This window comes from Salvelinus sp. IW2-2015, linkage group LG18 (genome assembly GCF_002910315.2).
Source record: "Salvelinus sp. IW2-2015 linkage group LG18, ASM291031v2, whole genome shotgun sequence".
NCBI lineage: Eukaryota > Metazoa > Chordata > Actinopteri > Salmoniformes > Salmonidae > Salvelinus > Salvelinus sp. IW2-2015.
In genome coordinates this window covers 45,646,467-45,657,521 of record NC_036858.1, presented here as the reverse complement: position 1 = coordinate 45,657,521, position 11,055 = coordinate 45,646,467, and the positions used below count along the sequence as shown (strand labels likewise).

The 11,055-nt window shown below is 40.4% G+C and overlaps 2 protein-coding genes across 3 annotated transcripts in view; one reads left to right on the top strand and one right to left on the bottom strand.

Moving 5' to 3' along the window:
- The first annotated feature begins 1,871 nt into the window (after window positions 1–1,871).
- Window positions 1,872–7,560, top strand: LOC111978248 (ubiquitin-ribosomal protein eS31 fusion protein). The gene is made up of 6 exons (XM_024008199.2): window positions 1,872–1,937; window positions 2,047–2,111; window positions 2,611–2,665; window positions 2,747–2,832; window positions 6,647–6,778; window positions 7,372–7,560. Exons 2-6 carry the CDS (start codon window positions 2,064–2,066, stop codon window positions 7,519–7,521), a joined length of 471 nt encoding a protein of 156 aa, XP_023863967.1. The 5' UTR covers window positions 1,872–1,937; window positions 2,047–2,063; the 3' UTR covers window positions 7,522–7,560.
- Window positions 7,561–10,459: 2,899 nt separating this feature from the next.
- The window catches only part of ccdc88ab (coiled-coil domain containing 88Ab), an 88,139-nt gene continuing 87,543 nt past the window's right edge, over window positions 10,460–11,055 (bottom strand). For both annotated transcript variants that reach the window (XM_024007232.2, XM_024007237.2), the window contains one exon: window positions 10,460–10,624. The gene's annotated coding sequence lies outside the window, so the exon portion shown is untranslated. The remainder of the gene's footprint in view (window positions 10,625–11,055) is intronic.

Sequence of the window (11,055 nt, the reverse complement as noted above, 5' to 3'; positions counted from 1 at the left end):
AATGTAACCTGGAAAACATTCTCTGCCGACAACAAATACCAACTTTGGAGGACTGAATAGGCTGGGGAGGGTCAATGTCCATACCAAAGTTAAAAATGCTCTGCAGTGGGAGGTGATTGGCTTAGGTTGTCCTGCCCACATCATTCATAACACGGCCAGAACAGCTTTGGATATGATGTTGAGTACCAGCTCACATCATTCATAACACGGCCAGAACAGCGTTGGATATGATGTTGAGTACCTGCTCACATCATTCATAACACGGCCAGAACAGCGTTGGATATGATGTTGAGTACCTGCTCACAAAGATATTTGGATATGTTCATATTTTCACCGTCAGAGTAGAAAGACTGAAGGGCTTTTGTGAGTTTGTTTGCCAGGAGTACCATAACATTTTAGGACACAGCAATGTTTGCTGGATGTCCATGCTCCCTGCTCTAGAAAGAGTGCTGAAAATGTATGTGCCATTGAAATCCTTTTTTATTTCTGAAGACAAATGCTCTGTTGTCCTGTGAACAATGTTCAAAGATCCACTGACTAAACTTTGGCTGGTCTTTGTCCATGGAAACTTGACTGTATTCAGTGACACGATCAAGATGCTTGGAGGCCAGGACCACTGTGCTGGGGAGTCCGCTGCAATTCTGAGAAACGTTGAGGCAAAATTGACTGCAAGACGTGATGACAACTTCATTCCAGTTTTGGTCAGAGGACTTCTGAGAGAGCTAGAGGAAAATGGAGCCATGTCTAAAGAGAGCTTTCTCAAAACATCCCAATCATTCTTCACTATGGCTGTGAACTACTTGCAAGCATGGGGAAAGCACACAGATAATCTAAAATATTTACATTGTCTCCTTTTAAAAAGGCAACCTCTGCGTGAAGAGATCCAGAAGGCAGTAGGCACACTGCGATAAAAATGCCCCAATGTGACCATCAATGAGGATGCTTTGTGTGACGAGGTTACTGGCCTGCAAGAGTTCCTAAAGGGGGATCGCTTGAAGAATGGAAAACATCTGAGACACCGCTTAGTCAGAGATGGAGCACGGTGGTTACCCACTTCAAAGAGAATGACATCCCACACACTAACCTGGCTAGATTAGTGTCTGTTGTCATGTGCTTACCTGGAAGTAATGCACCAGTCGAGAGAGTGTTCTCCCAAATTAATGATCTATGGACAGCAGTAAGAAATAGGTTCACTGTTCCTACCATCAAGGCCATGCTTATTGTGAAGACAAACATCAACCTCCCCTGCCAAGAGTTCACGGAGAAGCTGGCCAAAGACAGAGCAATCCTGAAGAAAATACATTCTTCTGAGAAATATACAGATTCGGTTGGTATAAGTATATTATGTAGTTACCAATCATCAGCATCTTATTTCTTTATTATGTTAACTATTTCACATATACTATTGTCTGTTTTTTCAATTTTGCTCATGTTCTCTTCTGCTCTTATTCTACCAGGACCACTGAATGGCTGTTCAGATTGGACAGTTCTGTCTTGTCTGTAGTGTTTCTGTAATATAGTTGTTTTCTTTGTCTATCACAGTGTGCCTGTTAGACTAAATACATGAAACCGGAATTGTCCTCCTTTATATTTCATAGATAATAACATTGGATATTTTAATTATATATTGACCGCCGAACTCAGAAATCTGGTCACCTTATTTTAAAGTCACTTTTTTTTTTAGGTGGGGGACTTATCCCACAATATCTGTATTTCTAAAAAGTAGCAAAACGGATGTTTATCTTTTCAGAAAAAACTAATCTGGTTTGGGGAAAACACCTCGAAAAGTAAAGTGTGATGTATTATGCATTTTTCTGAGGGGTGTTTTTGAACAGGCATTTTATTTGACGCCTACTCCCTGCAGACGAGCCGAGAAAACCCCGTCGCACGCTTGGAAAGCCCTCTTCTCATGATCCGCCATTAGTAGGAGACCGGTGGTAAGATCGTGCTCTCTATTTTAAGCAATTATTTACCACAATAAAGATATTGTAGATCGTGTTTTAGCTGATATAGTTGTACTTACAACACGGTCGTTCTTGTGTGCAGGTGGATTGATCGCCAAGATGCAGATTTTCGTCAAAACCCTCACGGGGAAGACTATAACCCTCGAGGTGGGTACTTCGGATTTGGTGCAGGAGTGCTTCCTGCCTCTAATAGCGGCGCATGCATTCTTTAGCAAACTAGCTGGCTAGGTAACACTTTAAAATCAGCCTATAGTGCGTTATGGCAATTCACCAGGTATAAACACCTTTGCAAGTTCCCTCATCTTTATTGGACAGTAGTTAATAGCCTACCAGAACTTGCCGATTTGGTTACTGGTCTTTTATTCTGAACTGCTAGCTAGTTGGCTACCAATAGCTAACTACATTTTAGTAGCATGGCCCTGCTTATACACGTGTAAATGACCGGTACAGCTCGGCAACTTATCTTACCCATCTAATAACACCCGTCTGCTTTAATGTAGATGTACTTATGAGTAATTTGTTATTGCCATTTTGCTGGTAGTTAGTTCATCAATACCTTGGGAATGAGTTGTCTTGGAACTGTTTAGTCTTCTTGCTAGCCACATTAGCTACCGTTTCAAGACAGGTTCTCTAATGTTATATGCAGGTTGAGCCTTCAGACACCATTGAAAATGTCAAGGCCAAAATCCAAGACAAAGAAGGTAATTGCACTTTTTTTTTTATCCTTGGAATTGCTTGAAGTGGCTGCCTGAAAGATTGAACTCACCCTCATGTCTCTCCAGGTATCCCTCCCGATCAGCAGAGGTTGATCTTCGCTGGTAAGCAGCTGGAGGATGGACGCACACTGTCCGACTACAACATTCAGAAGGTGAGCTGACATTTTCACCTTGGTAAACATTTGACAATACTACACTTTCGTAAATGTGTTGCAGGAAATAGAATACATCACTGAAGTCCACAACACCATTCCTGTAGACCAGGGGTTCTCAGCCTTGCTTTTATCTTAAAATGTTTCAGATCATATCTAAAAGCAATGCATGCTGAATATTCGGTCAAAGTATGACATTTCAGAATGTTTTAATGTAACATGTATTGCCATCAGGAATTATTGTTTGTGGTAGATTAAATATGGACACCATTGTTTCTCAGCAGTGTTTAATTTGACGACTTTGTTTTTTAGCAGATGCTCTTACCCAGAGCTATTATGGCTAAGTGCCTTACTCAAGAGCACATTGCCATTTTTCACCTAGATGGCTAAGGTTACTGGCCCAATGCTCTTAACGTCTTACGGCTGAAATCCCGTTAACGGGATCGATATGACAGCCAGTGAAAGTGCAGGGCGCCAAATTAAAACAGAAATCTCATAATTAAAATTCCTCAAACATACAAGTATTATACACCATTATAAATATAAACTTTTTAATCCCACAACAGTGTCCGTTTTCAAAAAGGCTTTTCGACGAAAGCATACCATGCGATTATGTTAGGTCAGCACCTAGTCACAGAAAAACAGCCACTTGTCCAGCCAACGAGGAGTCACAAAAAGCAGAAAGAGAAAATCACTAACCTTTGATTTATCAGATGACACACATAGGACTTTGTTACACAATACATGTATGTTTTGTTCGGCATATTTTTATCCAAACATCTTAGTTTACATTGGCGCATTATGTTCAGTAATGTTTTGCTTACAAAACATCTGGTGATTTTGCAGAGAGCCACATCAATTTACAGAAATACTCATAATAAACATTGATAACAGATACAAGTGTTATGCGTGGAATTATAGATACTTCACCTAAACTTCTTCTGGCTGCAAGCCCGACGTCGGTACACTTATGACAACAGCCAGCTCAGCTGCAGGGCGCGAAATTCAAAATATATTTTTTAGAAATATTTAACTTTCACACATTAACAAGTCCAATACAGCATTTGAAAGATAAACATCTTGTGAATCCAGCCAACATGTCTGATTTTTAAAATGTTTTACAGCGAAAACACCACGTATATTTATGTTAGCTCACCACCAAATACAAAAAAGGACAGACATTTTTCACAGCACAGGTGGCATGCACAAAACCAACATAACTAACCAAGATCCAACCAAACTAACCAAGAAACAACTTCATCAGATGACAGTCCTATAACATGTTACACAATAAATCTGTTTTGTTTCGAAAAATGTGCATATTTGAGGTATAAATCAGTTTTACATTGCAGCTACCATCACAGCTACCGTCAGAAATAGCACCGAAGCAGCCAGAGTAATTACAGACACCAACGTCAAATACCTAAATACTCATCATAAAACATTTCTGAATACATGGTGTACAGCAAATGAAAGACAGGCATCTTGTGATTCCAGCCAATATTTCCGATTTATTAAGTGTTTTACAGCAAAAACACTATTATATTAGCTTACCACAATAGCCAGAACACAAGCCATTTCCAGCAGCAAAAGTTAGCGATCGTAACAAACCAGCAAAAGATATATAATTTGACTAACCTTGATAAGCTTCATCAGATGACAGTCTATACATCAGGTTATACATACACTTATGTTTTGTTCGAAAATGTGCATATTTAGAGCTGAAATCAGTGGTTATACATTGTGCAAACGTAGCATCTTTTTCCCACAACGTCCGGATATTTCTGACACTCACATATTCTGACCAAATAACTATTTATAAACATGACTAAAAAATACATGTTGTATAGGAAATGATAGATACACTAGTTCTTAATGCAATGCAGTGTTAGAATTCTAAAAATAACTTCATTACGACATAAGGCTTACGTTATGGCAAGAGAGTGCCCAAACCTGGGCCCAAAACTAATAGTACACAGTTCGACAGATATATGAAATAGCATCATAAAATGGGTCCTACTTTTGATGAGCTTCCATCAGAATGTTGTACAAGAGGTCCTTTGTCGGGAACAATCGTTGTTTGGTTTTAGAACGTCCTTTTTCCCTCTTGAATTAGCAAGCACACTAGCCAAGTGGCGCGAAGCTCTCCTTCCTGAACAAAGGCACACAACGCAACACGCCTAACGTCCCAAATAAATTTCAATAATCTAATAAAACTATATTGAAAAAACATACTTTACGATGATATTGTCAATGTATCAAATAAATCAAAGCCGGAGATAGTAGTCGCCTATAACGACAGCTTTTCAGAAGGCAATTCCAGGTCCATCCTCGCGCTTTCCAGAAAACAGGAAATGGGTGACACGTCATGCCAAGAGGATTTATTCCACCTCAGACCAAGATAAACACTCCATTTCTTCTCTCACTGCCTCTTGACATCTAGTGGAAGGTGTATGACGTGCATGTATACTAATACGTACATGCCCATTTATAGGCAGGCCCTAGAACAGAGCATCGTTTTCAGACTTTCCACTTCCTGGTCAGGAAGTTTGCTGCCAAATGAGTTCTGTTTTACTCACAGATATAAATCAAACGGTTTTAGAAACTAGAGTGTTTTCTATCAATAGTAATAATAATATGCATATTGTACGAGCAAGAATTGAGTCGAGGCCGTTTGAAATGGGCAACTTTTATCAGAGCTACATCAATACTGCCCTTGCAGCCCAAACAGGTTAATGCAACCGGCGGTGTCAGATTTAAAAACTTGACGGAAAAGCACACCATGCAATAATCTGAGTACAGCGCTCAGACCAAAACAAGCCATACAGATACCCGCCATGTTGTGGAGTCAACAGAAGTCAGAAATGGCATTATAAATATTCACTTACCTTTGATCTTCATCAGAATGGCACTCCCAGGAATCTGTTTCCACAAATGTTTGTTTTGTTCGATAGTCCATAATTTGTCCAAATACCTCCTTTTTGTTCACACGTTTAGTTTTCACAAATCCAAATTCACACGGTGCAGGCACTTAGTTCCGACGAAAGTCCATTACAGTTCGTAGAAACATGTCAAACGAAGTATAGAATCAATCTTTAGGATGTTTTTATCATAAATCTTCAATAATATTCCAACCGGACAATTCCTTTGTCTTTAGAAAGGAAAAGGAACGCAGCTAACTCTCACGGGTGCCCACCTGACTGAGCTCATGGCATTCTGCCAGACACCTGACTCAATCAGCTCTTATTCTCTCCCCCTTCACAGTAGAAGCCTGAAACAAGGTTCTAAAGACTGTTGACATCTAGTGGAAGCCTTAGGAAGTGCAATCGGACCAAATTGTACACTGTATATTGGATAGACAAAGACTTAAACCTACAAATTTCAGATTTCCCACTTCCTGGTTGGATTTTTTCTCGGGGTTTTGCCTGTGATATGAGTACTGTTATACTCACAGACATCATTCAAACAGTTTTAGAAACTTCAGTGTTTTCCATCCAAATCTAATAATATGCCGATCTTGGCTTCTGGGCCTGAGTAGCAGGCAGTTTACTCTGGGCACCTTATTCATCCAAGCTACTCAATACTGCCCCCCAGCCATAAGAAGTTAACCGCTAGGCTACCTGCCGACTCATTCATTGTATTGTTAATTCTGGTACAGATGGTGAATACTCCTTAGGTTTATATTTGAATTTCTCACTACAATCAGACAGCCCAAATAAGTATTTATTTTTAGATTGTCATATGCAGCATTGACCACTGACGCCATAGCTGTTTGTTGGTCTTTTTGGCTGAACTGAATTGCTTTTTCTTGCAGGAGTCCACTCTGCATTTGGTGCTGAGACTGCGTGGGGGTGCCAAGAAAAGGAAGAAGAAGTCCTACACCACTCCCAAAAAGAACAAGCACAAGAGGAAGAAGGTCAAGCTCGCAGTGCTCAAGTACTACAAGGTAAATGCGCTGGATCACAACCTGGCCCATTTCCTTGATTGCTGATAAGCAGTCTAGTAGATAACAAAAAAAAGTCTGGTATGTCAATTTGGCTGTCTACTGCCACTAGTCTCTAGTGCAGTGGATCTTAAACTTTTTCAGCTAGAGACCCAAATTAGAAATTGCCCGGCCTCTCGTGACCCATATTTTCCTTCAACGGCCTGAATTAAGTATTATTATGAGATGAATTTCCATAACTCGACCCACCTCGCATGCCCAGGGCATGACCCATTGTTTAAAAATCCTTGGTCTAGTGAATGGAGCCAGCATTTGTTTTGTAGACATTTGTTACTGGCTCCAAAAGTCAATTTAAGTATTACTATTTTAAAAATCTGGTATACATAGGCCATGTTTATTAGGCATAAACAAAGCAAATTTTAAATGAATATTCAGACTTACTGTGGTGTCAAATTCCTTGTCAATGAGGTGTGTGATAAGAGGGAATTTGTTTTCTGTTGCAAAACATTTGCTGTTGTGCACTACTAAACACGGCCACTGTCTCGTTTGTGTGCGTGTTTGTTGCTATACTTATGGCTTCCATGGTGTATCTTCAGGTTGATGAAAATGGCAAGATCCACCGTCTGCGTCGTGAGTGTCCAGCTGAAGAGTGTGGCGCTGGTGTGTTCATGGCCAGCCACTTCGATAGGCACTACTGTGGCAAGTGCTGCCTCACTTACTGCTTCAACAAGCCTGAGGACAAGTAAACTGATGGACTGGACTAAATAAAATGTTTTCTCCAATCACTGATGGCTTGATTCCTTTTTTTCCCACACTGGATATGAATGAGATGGGTAAACAAATATCACATTTCCGGATAATTATTATTAGCAGGGCTACAAGTAGTTATTGGTTTAAGCATTAGCATTTTCTAAATATGGGCTTGGTGTGGCCCTACTTTAAATTGAACCTTTGTTCTTAACTGACTTGCCGAGTTAAATAAATTCTTATTTACAATGATGGGCTACCAGGAAACAGTGGGTTAACTGCCTTGTTCAGGGGCAGAACGGCAGATATTTACCTTGTCGGCTTGGGGATTCGATCTAGCAACCTATCAGTTACTGGCCCACCGCTCCTAACCACAAGGCTACCTGCGGCCCATTGGTTCTTTTTGAACAGAACTTTGTTCTTTCTGAAGTACAGTACTTAAGAAAGTATTCACAAACCACACATGGGTGAAGGGGCTCTAAGGCACTGCATCTGTGCTAGAGGTGTCACTACAGACCCTGGTTTAAGTACAGGCTGTATCACAACTGGCCATGAGTAACTTCTATTTTAGCGCCTGGCAACGCAAACGCTCATTGGCGCAGTGATTGAATAACGTGTATGTGTACATTTATTTTGCGACGCAAGCAGTGTGGTCAGCATGTAAGAAGGAACAAATTAATTATTTCAAGGCTATAGTCTACAAAGAAATGCATTATGAAGGATTTGCGAGTGCAACAATAGGCTGGTAGGGACATAAAGCCCTCAGCATTTAAACATTTCGTTGTATTAAATAATTATAGTCTATAAATTGCGCATATGCTTTGACTTAGAATTTAAATTAAACGAACAATGACTCATTAGTGCCTTTAGAATTCATTTTTAGAAACAAGTTTGGTCTGTGGCTTCAGGCTCATGCGATGGTGCCTGGTGAGCAGGCCAGCAGGGGAGGATACCCTCTCCACACTTGCAGAGCCACTGGGGATGCTCAACACCCTTTTGGCCATTCTTGCCAGGCTGGGTAGAGATGCAGTTTTAAAATGTTTTCTATAGGTAGGCCTAAAGGGTTTTAGGCAATATAACCTACTAATCAAAACGGAAAGCTCCTTGAACCTGGGAATATGCAAGGCCTGTTGTATAGATAATAGAACAAAAATGAATGAAACGTTTAATCAGATTTTTCTGTTTTGAAATACTTTGCTACAATGACAGTTGTCTACCCACCTTGTTCCTTTTAGCATGTGCACGTAGTACGTATATTGAACGCTGCGCCACTCAAGATACGTACTACGTGCACATGCTAAAAGAAAGGAAGGTGGGCAAACAACTGTCATTGTAGCAAATTATTTCAAAACAGAAAAATCTGATCTCTTAAACGTTATATTATCTATACAATAGGCCTTGCATATTCCCAGGTTCAAGGAGCTTTCCGTTGTCATTACAGACCCGGGTTGTATCACAACCGGCCGTGATCGGGAGTCCCATAGGGCGGTACACAAATGGCCCAGTATCGTCCGGGTTAAGTGACCGCTTATGCCTGGAACCACCCCTGGGTTTAAGGTAGAAAATATAACAATTATAATGCATGTCAGAGAATCAAATCTTCAATTTCTCACAAGAGAAATGGGCATTGTTACAATTTTCAGCTAACTTTTGGGAGAGAATAAGGTCTGGAGAGCCCTTATTTTCTATGGGCAAGAGAGCAGTCTTGATTGTTGGTTATATGTGGATGGTTTATAGACAATGTAGTAGTGATTATGGTGGTTGCATCCTCATATCTCCCTCAGCAAGATCTAGTAATTTACACCTTTCTGACACAATTACTGCAGTCATGGAACATTGATTATCCACTCATATCTTCCCCCCCCCCAAAAGTGGTTATATTCTGGTGTATACCTCATTGCGCAGACTACACCATTGAGTGGCCAAAGTATACGTTTTATGTAGGCTAATGGATAACTCAAGCTTTGTCGATCCAGTAAATGGACGTCATCTGCACAACCCCCGTTCATCACTTGTTCCATAAAGCTTTGACTGGGATCTTTGTATTCTTTATATAAAAGCAATACAAGATTAGGCTAGAGATTATCTTAAGCGCCTTGCATTCGTCTGTCCATAGAAATCATGACATTACTTTGATCCAATATCCCAACAACTTTAGCTGGTGAGATTTCATGATTCTATAAACGCAGACAAAATCAATCATTAATCAGGGGAAGAATAGATTACTTGAGGGTCACAGTCCTTTATGTGATGAAGATGAAATGACACAGGATTCTTCTGGAATTTTTATCAAATGGATTTATGTAAAAGTGGAAAAGGAAATGAACAATAGGGTCATCATCACAGACAGAAATCTGATAGTAGCCACATACATACTGTACACATATACAAAGCTGTGCCATTCAGCTCACACAACCTTCATGATTGGATTGTATGTCAATCACAGTTGGCATGGCTTCCCACGAGTCATTTTGGCATTTCAGAGGAACACAACTTAAAACAATCGTCCATTCTAAATGGAAGAGAAGCAGGTTGATTGCTCCATGCACATTGTGTTTGACCTTGTTCTGTGCCCACATGCATTTTTTTCCCTTCTGTGCAGATTGTTGAACGTAGACATCAGTTGTTCCTCAGAAAGTTGCTGCATGTGCATGCTCATTTACAAAAAAAAAGTATAATTAGCATCAATTGGCAGACAGAAAAAATCCAGCTGATTCAAAGTCACACAGAGGACAAGGAGTCTTCAGGGTCTCGTTTAAGTTCACCCATTTGGCTTTGCGTGAACATTGGCACAAACAGTATGTCCGTGTAGAGTGCATGTTAGCAGTCTGTCACACCATAGCAGTGCAATTTACCAGAAAGTCACTTATAGAAAAACTATTGTCGCCACATACTGTGTCTTAAGAGTTTTATTTCCTTGATTCAAGGAGAAAAAGAGGATGTTTACTTTTCTTTATTGAAGAATTGATTTTTTGTTTGAAAAAAAGTATATATAAAGATACATTTTTGTTTTACACAATCTTTTTTCGCACTGAAGACCATCTCAGTAGACCAACATTTAAATGGCTTCAGAGTCAGACAGCTTGAAGGTCACTTTTCTCTCTGAGTTGGAGGCAGACAGAAGAGAGAAGGGACAGAAAAAGAGGTTAGCGGCAGATGACATCAGAGAAGGGGATGAACATATATATGGACGCACTGGAAAGCAGTCTACATGCATTGACAGGGAGGGGTTTCAGCTGCGTGACCCACAATCCATGCAGCACTGCAGATAAGTTCACAAAGGGATCACAACCTCCTATAGAGCCACCAGTGGTTTTTCCTGAATACCAGCAGAGAAAAGTCAAAGAAAAGCCAGCTATGAACACGTTACACTGAGGAACAGGGAGGGAGGGAGTGTAGCAGGTCAGGACCTCCTGTTATTAGGGACGCCATGCAGACCAGGCGCCATTCATGTGCCCTTTACAACACCAGCATAGCATAAGCAAGCATGAACAGGATGGGACATCTGTTACGCCACCGAGTTACCATGGAGC